This window comes from Gobio gobio (genome assembly GCF_949357685.1).
Source record: "Gobio gobio genome assembly, chromosome: 14".
In the NCBI taxonomy this organism is placed as follows: domain Eukaryota; kingdom Metazoa; phylum Chordata; class Actinopteri; order Cypriniformes; family Gobionidae; genus Gobio; species Gobio gobio.
This window is the reverse complement of record NC_137107.1, coordinates 31,113,987-31,129,918: the sequence shown is the minus strand read 5'-3', so window position 1 is coordinate 31,129,918 and position 15,932 is coordinate 31,113,987. Positions and strand designations below refer to the sequence as shown.

Genomic DNA, 15,932 nt, shown 5'->3' with positions numbered 1-15,932 from the left:
TATGTGGATGTTAATGTTAAAAGACTGTATGTTTATGTGTGTGCGTGGGTGAAGTGAGTCACGTGACTGAGTTCAGGAGTCTGATGGCCTGGGGGAAGAAACTCCTCCTGAGTCTTTCAGTCTTTGCCATCAGGCTACGGCATCAGTAACAGTTGTCATGGTTAAGTAATGACAGGCTTTACAGGTTGAGAAATTAGCCGTCAGGTTGAATCAAACATGTCTGGCTCCCTAAACTGGTGCATTGAGACTAGGAACTGTTAGTTTTACTGCTTCAGGAAGCTCATCCCAGATAATGGTTTGTGAGTGTGTTGATTGCTTACAGCAATGCAATTTATTTCAGCTGGGGGTTTTTTTCTTCATTTTTAGTATATTATCTTAATAAGAATAGAATGTGGGGTTGTCCCCTGGTGTAAAAATGTGGGGCTGATATTTTAATGTCATTAATTATTTAAAAACAACAATGCAATTAATCATGTCCACTAAACCATAGATTTGTAATGAAGAGTTATCCTAAAGAGGCACATCCTTTATGTGTGCTTTTGCCATTTAAAATTTACAAAATGCTACCTTTTACCATTCAAAATTAATCACTCTAATCCAGTTTACTCAAATACATGGTCATAACTTTGTTTAGAGCTAAAGGGAAATGCAGGAAAGGGGATCTCGAGGGCCAGAGTTGTCCAGCCCTAGTCTAGAGGTTGACTTGCGAGGAGTGCTGGGTTTGAAATCTATATAATGCGAAGTGACTTGTATAATATAAAAACTTTTATATATAATAATACTGCAGCTGTATGTCAGTGGATATATGTCAGGAGTTGGGGGTGTATTTGTATGCATTTTATTTTAGGATATCACTGCAGGGGTTAGCGAGCCGCGGAAGAGAGCTGTAAATGAGAGAACGGTGTTGTTCTATAACAGCAAATGTTGACAACCACAGTGAACACACAGCAAATTTAACAGTAGTGATCACCACCAGAATGATGTCACTCACAATAATGTATTGTTTTTTTTAATTTTCTTAATTTGGGGGCTGATTTATCAATTTATTTACACAATTTATAATGGATTCAGTACATTTTTACTTTTTAACAGATTGACAGCCCTTAAAAAATAAAAATCTGTTCTTAGGCTTTATATTTTTGCAGACAAATCTCACTAATCTTTAATCACTACCAATCCAGACCTTCTGAACTTTTCAGAGTCCTCATGTCCTCTGAACTTTCACTGTCTGCAACATCTTCCAACCCGTTGTTTAATCTCTTTTCAGAGGCAAATTACCTAGAGTTCCTCCAAGAGATTTGGCAGAGGACCCAATTCAAGTTCAAGGGATTAAAAAAAGCACATTCTTTTTGAGTGGATGAGTTTGTTGGAATGTGATAATGAATGTTCAAAGTTGGGTACAGAAGGTCTATTTTAAGTCATGTGTTTTTTGTCTTTTTAATCTTCATATCTATTCAGACTAATATAAACTACCCCACATTCTGCAATTATTTAAGAAGTTGCAGCTGTAGTTTAGTAGAAAAGGTGCATTGTTTTTCGGAAAAGGTTCATATGGTTGGCATTAGAAAGTACTGGAAGTCATAACATCACAATTATTTCACAGAGCTACAGATACTTGCCCCTCATATTACTCAGGTCTGCTTTAGATTGGACCTAGACAACATCTCTGGGATTTATTTAGAGGTTAATCCACAGATGAACCACAGAAGAACAGTTTCTGGCCAAATAGGTGCAGTTATTACTAGGGCTGGGTAAAAAAAATATTGATTTCTCAATTTTAATCGATTCTCATTTTTACAAACCGATATCGATTCTTAAATCCCAAGAATCGATTAGTCATCCTGTTTTCAGTTGATGAATGAACGGGACATTGTAGCACACCTCCCATCCAATAAATCGTAATAATATTTGTGCTTTGCTACTATTGATATGAAACACATGGGGATTTGGTGATTGGCATAAATATCGATTTCGGTCTTGATTCAGTATCAATTCATATAGCCTACTGTACATATAGGGGAAAATAAGTTTGCATTTTCAGCACTATTTTAAACTTTTCTTGAGTTAAATTATATTTGCTCGCATTCATTAATATTCACTTGTGTGTGCTTATATGAGTATCATTCAAAAATATTAGGATGTAAGTTATATATTATTTATACATCACACAACTATTTACAACACAACAGAGGTTGGCTTTGCTTGAGTTGTTGCTCTGGATTTTGTTGCTTTTAAGAAAAAAAAAAAATGTTTTGCCTGTTTAAGTTCGTCACCTTCTCCATTGCATTTTTACATTTTTACCATTAAAGTTATTACACGCAAATCCGTGTTTTTTTTTTTTGGGGGGGTGGGGGGGGGGTATATTTCAGGGCTCAATGCTAAGGATTTTTTTCGGGGGTTCAAATTTTTACTTGCCCTGTCAGAATTTTCACTGACCCCACCACAAAAAAAAACGACAAATAAAATAAAATAGGCCTAGTATTGTTTTTGAGCCATATAAGCTTAATAAATAAGGTTATCCCACATTCTGCAATTATTTAAGAAGTTGCAGCTGTAGTTTATATATAAATACAGATTAACCCTTATTAAAAGGGTTATAAAATATATAAATACAGATTAACCCTTATTAAAAGTTATTCAGTCAAGAGCAGTGAGTGATTTTTTTTTTTGTCTTTTGTTATCTCAATATTTATATAGCCAATGACGATATTTTCCGGCTTTCCATGTGTGTTCACTGTTATACGGTAGGGGGCGCTGTAGCGCATTTCCTGCACGAGAACAGAATCTCCTGATCAAAACAGCCGAAGAAGGAGGAACGTGCGCTATCATAAGCAGATGCATATGTAAAGTAACGCGATCATCACCATTAAACAGCATATAAATCACAACTGCCTAATGTTATTGAATGAAATGTCAACCCAGGACGAGTTATAGGACTGTCAAGCTTTGGGGTGTTGATGGACTCGATCTACAACATCTGTGTTTTGTTCATCGTTCGGACGTAACGTTTTTACAAAAACGTGATTTTTTTCAGCTTTATGCTCAAAATGTTGCTTTTTCATGAAACTTGCAACATTCAAGTGTTGATTTAAAAAAGAATATATGAAGCTGGAATAAAACAGTGGGTCTGTTCTTTCTTTTGATATATTGCATGTTTAGATATTCTGTGGACCATTAAAACTTGTGAAAATGACCATAAATGATGGCGGTGACTGGCAAATTTCATGTTTACGTTCATTTAAAAGACCTAACCGACTATTTTTACGATGATACTAAACAAGACAGTCATTTTGATATAATTTTGTGTGAATATTCGCGCGCTGTGAGAAGCGTGGCCGTGCGTGGCCGTGCGTGTGTGTGTGTGTGTTGTTGCCCTTCGCGAGTATCAAACTGAGAGAGAGACACTTTCTCGTCTATGAGCGCTTGAATATTTAAATTGCCAAGGCTTAAAAATGCGCAAATGATCAGTTTCCGTGAAGATGCAGCTCTGGGAGTGTCTTTCATGCTGGCACTGAACCATCGGGCAATTCTTATTGTCGACCGTAATGACAAATATTTTTTGTCATTCATTCGGGGGGGAGGGGGGGTCGTTTTGGGAGGGCGGGGCGCCCCCCCAAAACAATGGTAGGGGAAACACTGATATTACAAGAAAAATATTTTAATTAATTAAATGGTCATTAATGGACCATAATTATTGCACAAATAGTAGGCCTATTTAGTACCAAAAGATCTCCTCAAAATATTCAATAAATATTATTAAACTAAAATATAGAACATTTATTTAATTGAAAAATAGTTAAGGTGTAAGGTCACATTTGATCACCAATGAGTATGAGTGTGACCAATTAGTAAGGCATACCTGAGGGCTAAATACAAGAAAAACATTAACATTAATGTGAACAATGTTGCATCTCCATCACTCTCCATAATAAAATGATACTGTAAATGGTTGACGTAATAATCAATGCTCACTATGCCGTACTTTTTACCAAAAAATGCTGCAAACAACTGTATAGTGAAACTATCGTCTATCCAGTCAAATGCATTGACACTGAGCGCAGGTTTGTTTGGAACTATTGAGCGCTCCGTGAACCACGTGACAGTGCGCGCCGCCGGGAGATGAGAGCATGTCGCACCTGTTTTTCAACGCCTCTGGCTTTAACTGCCTCATTAGCGTTAAACATTTTTAAAGCTTAGACTTTTTCATATCAAAAGTAGGTTTGGCCTTTTGAGAGCGAGAGGCGCGCGTGAGTGACAGAGAGAGAGAGAGCAGGGAAAGGAAATGCAGCTGAACGAATACGCTGCGTGTTTTAAACATGGTTTTAAATAGTGTAAAAAAGAAAAAGAAAAGATTAACGACGCGCAATATGTGGCGGCCGGTGATGATTCTGTGGTGCGCCGCCACGTATTAGTCTGTGTGTGGGAAACACTGGCATGAAATAAACATGAATGAGCATCTGAAATTGTGTTAAAAGATAGAGTACAAGTTCAAGTTACCGAAATCCGTATCGTCACGTGAAATCTCTCAATCGATCGTTTCAACCGTGGAAAGACGTCAATAAAACAGCTTGTTAACAATGCCTTGCTCAAGGACAAACTGGTGGTGACCACTGGGATCAAACCAGCAACCTTCTGCGTATCAGTTCCATGGTTTAACCCCCTGGACCACCATCTCATAATGTATAATGTTTTTTTTGACAGCCACTATTTAAATGTTTGTATTTCAGGAAAACGAATTGGAGAAGAAATATGATTATGTAATTGTAAAGTTAATGTTTGTGTAATTTAAGTGTTTGTATACAAATCAGTTAATTTTTACCTTCAATATTATAAACTAATGTAGCCAAGTAGGCTGACCTCTGACTCCCATAGTTTACAACATTAGTTAAGAGATTTGTTTTCCTTGAAAAAATTTGCCATATATTGTACCTGATATATATATATCCAAAATAATCGATATCGAATCAAATCGAAATCGAAATTGAATCGAATTGCAAGCTTGTGAATCAAAATCGAATCGAATTGTGAAATTTGTGTCAATACCCAGCTCTAGTTATTACTCAAATCTCTGGACTTCCATGGTATGTTCGCTTCTGAACTTTGTTAAACAAAAGGAGGCATTTGTATACCGTGTAAAAGTTTCCCACAAAAAGACTCTTTGCTCTTTATGAAAGGTTACTTGAGTAGAGTATGCTTTTAGTAAGTGGGGGGTTGGGGAACGGTTCAAAAACCAGATTTGAAGAACATCTCAATATGTGTGAAAACAAGCTTTAGGGAATAACATAGTGGCTTTAACAGCTGTTGTTTATCTGCACAGACCATTTGCATGAATCTAAACCAAGGATTTTCTCTAAGACATCTCAGCAGATCTATCTGGATGCCTTTTGTACAGTGCAGCACTGAGATTTGCACTCAGACCATGCAAATGGTAAACCCCTGAATGGATATCCAGAGCCTTCCGTTTCAACCCCTCAAGCTCTTCTCTATTCACTGGGGTTTTATCAATATGCCACATGGCTGAAAATCTAATAATGAGATTAAGAGGGAGATTATGTCTTTAGTGTACTTTCACCCTCCTGAACTGGCATCGCTGGTGCAGGCTGGCTGGACAAATATTAAAACTAAAAGCGTCATATTTCATTCATATCATCCTTCAGATTTTAGAGCAAGCAGCTTTAATGGTCTTTTTGGACTGCATAGAGAGTTTTGAGTGGCAACTTTTTTTCTCTACTATATAACTTCTATATAGAAAAAGTGTTTTTGTTAATATTCTACTTCAAAAAAATGCTGTTCTTTTGAACTTTTTATTCTTTTGAACTTTCTATTCATCAATGAATCCTGAAAAAATATATATTACGGTTTCCTCAAAAATATTGAACAGCACAACTGTTTTAAACATTGATAATAATAAGAAATGTTTCTATCTGCATATTAGAATGATTTCTTTAGGATAATGTGACACTAAAGACTGGAGTAATGGCTGCTGAAAAATAAATTACATTTTAAAACATGCAAATAGAAAGCAGTTATTTTGAATCGTAATAATATTTCACAAGATTACTGTTTAACTTTTCAGGGCTCTAGACTGTGACCAAATGGTCGTGTTATGAGACTTTTATCCTGCCAGTGCGCATACATTTTGTTAGAGGTTGCACTGGTGCCACCACCAAGTTGCCCAACTGATAAGAGCTGCCATTGCTGTTACATATGAGAAAAATAAAACGGCAAAGGAAACAAAAGTTAAACAAAACTGCGTGACCCGTTACTACGCAGTGCTGGGAGATCCAGTGAGAAAGCATTTGAATTTGCCGCAAAATTACTGACATTGCAGCGAGATCTAGTGGGAGGCATTCAAATTCGGCACAGAATTATAACATGTAATATTAGACTGTGAGCGAATTGAGGGAACAGTCAGAGGAGCGGAGATCTTGCCTTGGAATTTGTAAACCGTTAAAAGTTCAGATAAATATTCTGGTGCCAGACAATGCAAGGCCTTATAAGTAAGCATTAACATTTTAAAAATGTACATTTTAAAACCTGACAGGGAGCCAGTGTAGAGATTCCAAAATAGGAGTGATGTGCTCTCTCGACCTGGTCTCTGTCAGGATTCTAGCGGCTGAATTTTGAACATATTGCAATTTATTTAGGGTAGTTTTCGAGACCCCTGCAAGCAAAGCATTGCAGTAATCAATACGAGAGAAGACAAATGTATTGATAAATTTTTCTGCCACAGAAAATGACAACATGGAGCGCAATCTTGCAATATTTCTGAGATTAAAAATGTTAAGTGTTCTGGACATGAGGGTCAAATGTGAGTGTCAAAAATCATCCCCAAGTTTTTTTAATTTTTGTTTGGAACTCCAAGACAGAGCCATCTACATTAAGTGTTAAAGATCCGGCTTTACGCACCTGATGGGTTGAACCAATAAGCATAACCTCTGTCTTATCACTGTTAAGGCAAAGAAAATTGTGAGACATCCATGTTTTTATCTCAGAAATGCAGTGTTCCAGAAAAGCAACAGCCACATGATCACCGGGTTTTGAGTGAATGTAAATCTGGGTGTCCTCTGCATACAAATTAAACTTGAGTCCAAGAGTTCTAAGGAGTTGACCAAGAGGGAAAATATACATACTAAAGAGTAAAGGACTCAGAGTAGATCCCTGGGGAACACCAAATCTGACTGAGCCAATTTTAGACTTGTGTCCACCCATGGCAAAGTCTTCGAGATGCCAAACACAGATTCCATACGAGAAAGTAAAAGGGAATGATCAACAGTGTCAAAAGCCACACTGAGGTCAAGAAGAATCAAAATTGACAGGCAGCCAGAGTCCGCAGCAATTAACAGATCATTAGAAACCTTCACTAATACTGTTTTGGTGCTGTGATATTTGCGAAAGCCAGATTAAAGGGGCTAAAAACTGATTGTTTAATGTAAGATGAGTAACCAATTGCGATGCCACAGTTTGCTCAATAATTTTAGCTAAGAAGGGGAGACGGTAAGAAATCGGACGGTAATTATTGCGATTGTCCAAATCAACTTTTTAGGTACAGATGTAACCGCAGCAATTTTGAAAGCTGTAGTGGGATCCGGTATTTATCCCAGTTCCTGATTAACCCTTAAGATACAATTATATTAATTGCAGATAAGCAGTCTTGTGCTGTCAGGTCAGTATTAGGTCTACGCCTACACTAGCTCGTTATCTCATACCATTAATCTAGTGATATGAACATCTCGCCCCTTAATGAACAATACAAAATCAATAAACAGTCAATAACCCTTGTAATGAGACCATACTCACCACCCGGTGGTTTTTCTCAACGATGGTTGCTTGACCCCTTGGCCGTGTCAGATGTGATAAAAATGCTCTATCTATTCTTTATGCAACTGACTTTATAAGCTGAGGTAAAAAACTGAAAAATACTTTTTCTTTATAAAATGAAAATTTATTTATACAAAAGATAAAAGTACTGGTTAAACAATGATCCAAAAGTAATTAGCAAAATAATAAAAGGTTACAGGTTATAATACTTCAGCTTATCCAATCTCAGACAATCATGAATGAGTGGGTCAATATAAAGGTTTAAAATACCTTGTATGCAGTTTCAAGCAATAGATGTAAAAAAGTAACTTGTTCTCGTCCGAGCAATACAAGTCAGAATGATACAGCAGAGCAATGCAAATAAAAATACAGAGAGAGAGAGTAATTCTCAATGATGGTACATCAATCAAAAGAAATCGAAAAGGAATGCACACCGACAGAAAAAATACGGGGGTATTTATACCGAGCTGTTTACATGTTAAGCAATCTGGGTTCTTTCCAAAGAGGAAGTCTAGTTTGTCTGCAAAGGAAATCAAGTGTGTCGATATCTTGTCATCTTAGTTACTCTTGTACAGACGATGCTGGCTCTTGCAGATTCTTCCATACTTTATGGTTCTTCCTTCCTTTTCTCCCCGTCATCTTAGGATGTCGTTTAACATGAGTGTGGGTGTATAATTCAGGAAGTGTTTTCGTTAGTTCATTTATACTCATATAGTAGCTTTCCCTCACAAAGCTGCTGGCACCACACCAGAACACAGCGATTTAAAATACTCAAAACAGCAGAGCTAACAGTGGCAAAGCATGCTTTAAACAAACCAGTTGGTATCGGCAGCCTTCATTAGTGAAACTTCTTTGCCCATAGAGATCAAATCAAGTAGGGAGAAATTAGAAAAAATAGTGCCAGAATATTGAGAGGTACTGTGAGCAAAACGAGCTGGGATGGTAGAGATAATCATACAACTACATGCCTGCACTTATTAATGCAAAACAATAGTCATTTTATGATTAAATTAACTTTGATACATTTTCCCCCAGCACTACCAAATCAGGTGCTGGCGCCACCATCTGTAGAATTTAGTGGCACTGGTGCTACTGCTCTCAAATGTTAGTCTGGTGCCCTGTTCACTGTCTTTTTGATCAAGTACATGCAGCCTTGGTGAGCATATGAGACTTCTTATCTTAAGACTTTGTACTGACCCTAAATGTTCGAAAGGTAGTGTATTGTGAGTAAGCCTTGGACAAGTGCAACAAACCGCTGCAAATAGGAAAATTGCCATCTTTCATTACATTTATTTAGCTAAAGCTACAGATTTGATCTTTTTACTTCAAGTATTTGTGGACATTGAAGCTTTTTTTGGATCATGATTTATCCATAATGTAACAATAATAATACGTGAGAGAGTGATTCTGAGGTTTAAACATTCTCACGTAGGAATGTGCTTTTCCGAGCATTCACTAAACTGTTCTGAGCTTATCTCAGGAATCCTAGAAAGAGAAGATGTCCAAATTTTAGCAATGTGAGTGTAATCTTTCAAACGGAGAACTTGGCTAGTGCCAGGCTTAAACAGAGATGAGTGTGATAAGAGGTCATAGTCCAGCCTGTTCTCAAGGTGCTCTGCTGCCACACTAAATGTGAGAATCCATTAGATAACTAGTTCACACTAGTTGTGAGTTCACATGGACATGGTACATGATTATTTGATCCATTTGGCTTATGTACAGCTACAGGCAGTATGAACCCATTTACCACCATATCAGTTTTCTATTTAGCACATTGTTACACTTATTTTGCATGCAAACCAAAGTATAGTCTCTCAAGTTTGATTCAGCATTAGTGCCCAGTGTGCTGAAAATATTCTGCATGACATGTCAAGTACAAGGGCCACAACTTGGCCATATGCCTACATTGTTTTGCCAATGGGAAAGAAAGTAAAATGATCTATTGTTTATTTTACTTTCGTGAGGTAGTGTATGAGCACTCAAAATCAAGGAGATTATGCAATGTGCTATAGAAATATGCCTTACGTCCATTGATTCTCAACGTCTAAATAATGAAATTGCCATGTTCTATCCTACTTAGTTAACTGCGTATGTTTATGAGCAGATAACACAAATTCAACATGAAAACCGTTTGATCTGAACCACTTCTCTTGCCTCTGGCTCTAAATATTGCACAGCTGAAGAGGACCTTTATCAGATAAAAGTTAAATGCTTACACTGAACGATGGGTGGAGGTAATGTTTGTGCCATGTGTCCCTGTTCTCCACTGGTTATTTAGTCCAACAGGCCCTTAAGATAATGTTAAGTGTTTCCTGTTTTTGCAAAGGCCCACCATGACAAAAAGGAGATCTCCAGGCTATTGCTAGATGTTCAAAGTTTCTTTTGGAAGTTTGTTTAGATTTTCACATAGCTGGAAAACTTATGTCAGTTCTTCCATTCCCACTTAACAGTGGATTAAAAGCGTATTTATCACATTGGTTCTGGCATTAGACTGGCAGTTTGTTCTTTGTGGTCCTTTGTGATATTGTGTCATCTAACATTCCTGCTTTATTTGTGTTTGCTTATGTTATATTCTACTACATGCTATGCATTCTGTTCAAGCATTAGATTATTTATTTTTAAATTGTGCACCATTCTATTCTTCTCTCTCTCCAGAAGCTGTTTGTTCTGAGATTAAGGATATTAATCCAAAAAATAAATATAAGGGGTGTAATGGTTTTCGGTAAAAAAAAGCAACCATCTTTTTCCACCCACGGTTAGGCACGCACTTGCACCGCAGTTCATCTCAAATCTGACTGTATCTATAATATGGTTTGTTGAAAATAACAATAGAACAACAAACACACAGACAGAGTTCGGCTAATGTATGTTTCTGTCGTCGGATTCCCAATACGTTACAACAGTGATGATCAAAAAAACATGGACAAAACAGTTACTCTTTATAAACTTAGTTCATTAGGAGGTTAATATGCTCTAATCTGACCAGCCATTTATTCTACTATCTGTTTAATGTTAATCAAACAACAAAAGACAAGGAAATCCCTCACTGATCTTGACTGAATAACATTTGCAACTTTAATAATGATTCATCTTTATTTAATACAGTAAAGAATATATGCAATGCTATTTTACATTTGATTACTTTATATAATTTCTGTATCTGAAAACTACTGTCGGGCCAGTGCGAGCCAAGGCTAAAAACGTGCTGGGCGGGGCCAAATGGCCAATGGCCTCAAACCTCAAGCACCGAGACCAAAAAGTTGCGTTTCCACTACCGCAGCACTACCCTAAAACCCTTCCTTAACTCCTACAACGACGTCTATACTAGGGCGGATTACAACACAGAACCCCTGGCATGCTTAACAAAATTTTTACCACCAGACCATTAGGGCACACAAACATTAATGGCATATCTATGCATTTATTATATTGTATTATAGTAGATGGAAGGATGAAATTTAAAATCTTAAACATGAGTTTTATTTAAATTGATTTCTGGACATTGTAATGTATTTTTTTCTGCAATTATTATTGTATATACAGTATTATACTTCTGATATTTCATTGTATTAGCAACCCCGCCCCCCACCTGTCCCACTTTTTAAAACAAAGTTACGCCACTGTCTGAAGTACATCATTGTTAATGATGTTTGAGCACCCTGGGAAGGGTGCAAGGCTGATCCAGACTCTGTTTCTTTACAAATGTCTGTTTCTTTTACAAATGATGTTCATTTGTTTCATGAGTTGACTTTAAATAGCTTCAGCTGATTGCAGAGAGTAGGCCAAAGTCAAACAGGTCCCAAAATAGTGCTGGGTTTACTGTGGCTCGTGTAATGTTACACTGCATTTTAAAAATAGTGACAGACTTAAGTAGTGGCCTCTGTGTTTTGCCGGCTGACCTCTGCGGTCTATGTTAAGAGCCTAGACTACATTTAGAGCAAATTAATTTAGGTTTGTTTAGAACTCTTCAACATTTTAGTATATGTGGCCTTCTCAAAATGTTTTCTTGTTGCATTGATCACTTCAAAGGGGTCTTCAAACAGTTGCTCTGATTTGCAATGTTCAGCAATCGGCATTGTTTCACTGTTATGCACAGCTACAAAGACACATTTTAAGTAGATTTGTCTGCATATGAATCTCCGCTGTGAATAAGCCCTTGTTAGGAAATCAGTTCCTGTGGTGTCTGAGAGGTTTTAGAAAAACCGGAGGGAAATAATGTGATTCATGCCACAGGCATTTCTTCCCCTTGAGATGACTCTAAATTATAGGTGAAATTCAGACGACTTCATCTATTGTTTATATGATTGCTTTACTTTTGACTTGAACTCATGTTCTTTGAGTTTGAATTATAATTATACATTTTGTGAAGGTCATGGGTGAAGACAAATGGGGAAAGCTGATTGATTTCCGTTATGGTATGCTAAAGACAGGAAAAACGATGTTGTTAGCGGATATCAATCATGAACTTAAAATATTTGCTCTTTTAAAAATTACATTTCATTACACAGTTACACGACTGAATTTACACTGAGGAAAATTAAATGGTGTTTTAACAGCTCCCATACAATAAACCTTATTTGTGGGAACGCTTACAAAGATGCACATTTTTGTTTGTTATTGTAAGTCCCTTGTTACTGTCAAAGTTCAAGTCTTTATCATAAGCCTATATACAGTGGAGCCCAAAAGTCTGAGACCACCAGAAAAATGTTTTTCTTTTGAATGTCTTCACATTTTTTTCCCTATCATTACAAATGATTAGGGCTGGGCTGACACTATCAATTTCTTAATTTTAATTATCTTTTTTGTAGGGCTGTAATCTCCCAGTCGATTAGTCGATACGTTCTGGCTCGACCAAAATTCTGATTGGTCAATTTTTTTGCAGCGTTCATTTCAGTAGTTTTGCCTCGTTCATTTCATCAGTTTTTTCCGCGTTCATTTCATCAGTTTTGCCGTGTTCATTTCGTCAGGTAGAAAGCACTAATTGCTAATGGGGGTGTTTTCAGAGCACCCCTGTTTCACAGGTAACAGTCTGTCTTCAGAACACCCCCCTTGTTTTCACTTCTTTTGGATTAGCCCAGCCCACTGGAGAAGAGAGACAGATTGAAGTAGCGTTTAGGCTACTTTGCTGTATTGGCCTATTATTTATTTAATTGTGAGAGCGTTTTCCTAGTCAGTCCACTTCTACCATGTCAACAAAGACATTGGCAGTGTGGCAGCATTTTTTAAAAATAGAAAAAGGGGAAAAAAGTCGAATGCAAAATTTGCAAGGAACAGTTTGCATATCACAGCTCGACGACAAACATGTCATATCACCTAAAAACGGTAAGCTAACTAGTCCGCGTTAGGTTGCCCCGTCTGTTTTGCGGTGCCCCATCCCTTTTATTATTGTGCATACTGCAAATTTATTTCTAGTATTATTTATTGGATTTGTGCACTTTATTATTATTTTTGTTATTTGGAGCCTAATGCGCGATGCGATGTGCCCACTGTTTGTATTCGTTTTGAGCCTATGCTTTATTTTTCAGTTATGCACTTTATTTTGTTTCTGCTCTTGATCGTGCTTGTTTAATAAATATTCCTTTTTTATTAAATTGGACATGCCTTTTGTGTTTAAGAGTAAAAGCTTTAAGTTAATAGTCTATTCGTGTCTCAGCCGCGAAGCTGAGCTGAGCTCCTGTTCGAGCTGCACAGAGCGGCTGAAATGATAGTGTCTGTCAGTTATTATAATACATTTGACAAAAACAATTGTCTAAATTATGTTGCATATTCCTCAGAATTCTTGTGATATCACTAGTTGACAACATAGTACTATATTTTCGGAAATCATAGGCTATGATATTGCGCAGGTGCACGTGCTGCAACGCTGTCAGAGCCGACAGACTTGTGTGTCAGACTCATTTCAGTCCAAAATAAAAATGTCAAAAACGATTTAATAATATACTGCAAATAACCTACTAGTTTTTTATGTTTATTTATAATTAATATAGGCAAACAACAAGGCCACCAAGTAGCCTACTGCGCACAGTGCGCAGCTAATTCATTTAACGTTGTTTTTTTTTTTGTAACGTCATTTTTAGTCCATTTTTTGTCTAAAATTTTAGGACTTCAGTCGACCAAGATTTTCTTTGGTTGATTACAGCCCTACTTTTTTGATGAACCGATATGATTTCTTAAATCCCAAAAATGATCTTTTCGTCTGTGCTGTTTTCTGTTGATGTGTAAACAAAAATGCACTAAACATGCCTTGTGTAGCATGCCTCTCATTCAGTAATCACAATAATCTTTGTGCTTTGTTAGTTTTGATAAGAAACAAAAAGTTTCAGCTTTCAAATTCTGTAAATTGTATCACAAAATTCAAACAATAAAGTGTCATGTTGACGCTCTTTAATGTGGTGTCACAGATTGCTGTACAACCTCAGTTCAAGTGGCTGCACAAAGCGTACATCGACCAATCATCCCTTCCTCTTTACTGCTAGTTATAGCATGAAATAAACAATAATAAACATCAGAAGGTATGTTGAAAGAAAACGTACAACTTTTTAAAATCTGTCATTTTTCATGTAATCGCTTAGTGTTTCAACCACTGAAAGACATCAATAAAACAGCTTGTAAACAATATATCAATGTCATCATTCTACATTTACCTCAGGAAAGCCATTCAGTGTCTATAGCTCGTTACTTAGCTGAGGCTCCGCTCTAGAGACAGGTACATTTGGCTAAATATACATATTCTTTTATTAATTTACTATATATATTTATAACTGCTCTCTGAGCAGTTTTTATTTGACTGTTGAACAAATATATATGAATATTCACATTCAAAAATTGCTATATATTTAAAAATAATAATTATATATATATATAATTATTATTATTATTATTTTTTTTTAAATATATAGCAATTTTTGAATTTGGCCTCTGTTAATATTATATTATTATAATATATAATACCAACTGACGGGTTCCTTGTACTATTTACATTTTAGAAAGATATTTCCTTAAGAAAATCTGACAAGTACTGTACCCGTTATATCTAGCCAAATGAATTGATTGGAATTTAATCCAGTCGAATCGAGAGCATGTGAATCAGAATATTATGTGTCAATACCAAGCCCTACAAATTATATTAGCAATCAAAAGTCTCTATATGTCTCAGGGTATACTCACACTAGGCGATCTGAACTGTGCCAGAGCGTGTTTGACCCCCAAAGTCTGGTTCGTTTGACTAGTGTGACCCCTGGGCGCGGTTCGTTTAGCTGCCTCTGGCCCACTTGGAAGAAGTGGGCCAGAGCGCGGTACACATGTAGTGTGATCGCAAAATGCGACGGAACAGCTGTGCTCTGCTGTCATCATTACGTCAGCAAACACCAAACTATTTCTACTTGGATACACTTTTCAATTCATTAGAGTATATTTTATAAAGGCTCTGTTTCTCACTTTATTGACGAACAGGGATTGTAGTTTGCGAGTAAAGCTGCAAAGTCCTCCATCAAAATCATATGCCTCCGTAATAATCTTCTGATACGTGCAGTACAATCAATTGAAAATCGCTGCCTGGCATAAATTATAAATCTTTTATACCTAGAAATAGTGAAGAGTCTTAAATGTTTTTTTCTGTTTAGATTTTTTCAAAATCCTAAACCTTTACATAGATAATATAATATATTGTCAAAAGATTCAATAGTCTTTGTCCAGCTGATTTTGCAGTGCTTTTAAATGTTTTAAAAATTCTTTATAGGCTCATGAATGGAACAAGAACGATGAGCGTCTCCTCAGTGCAGTGGAGCATGGAGAGGCAGATAAAGTCACCTCCCTCCTGTCGAAGAAAGGAGCCTGTCCCACCAAGCTTGACAGCGAGGGCAAGTCTGCGTGAGTACTGGGAACTGAAGTTGCTCTCATTCCTATTTGATTTAGACATTTACTGCTCTAATTGAGACTTCAGAAGTGTTTCTATAGAATTTCTAGACTGTTTTCAGCTATCAACTTAATAGTTTGCACGATGTGGGTGTTTATACTCCATCTGACGGAGAGATTTGAGTTGTGGGTTTTTTTTAGCATCCATTCATCAGGGTGTTTATTTAGCAGTAGAAATTATAATCTAAACCTCACTT

At 36.7% G+C, this 15,932-nt stretch overlaps 1 protein-coding gene across 8 annotated transcripts in view; it reads left to right on the top strand.

The window, feature by feature from the left end:
* rai14 (retinoic acid induced 14) overlaps positions 1-15,932 on the top strand; it is a 61,055-nt gene that overhangs the window by 17,385 nt on the left and 27,738 nt on the right. For all 8 annotated transcript variants that reach the window (XM_079835287.1, XM_079835291.1, XM_079835292.1 and 5 more), the window contains exon 3: positions 15,560-15,690. In XM_079835287.1, the coding sequence (XP_079691413.1) occupies positions 15,560-15,690 (131 nt within the window). The remainder of the gene's footprint in view (positions 1-15,559; positions 15,691-15,932) is intronic.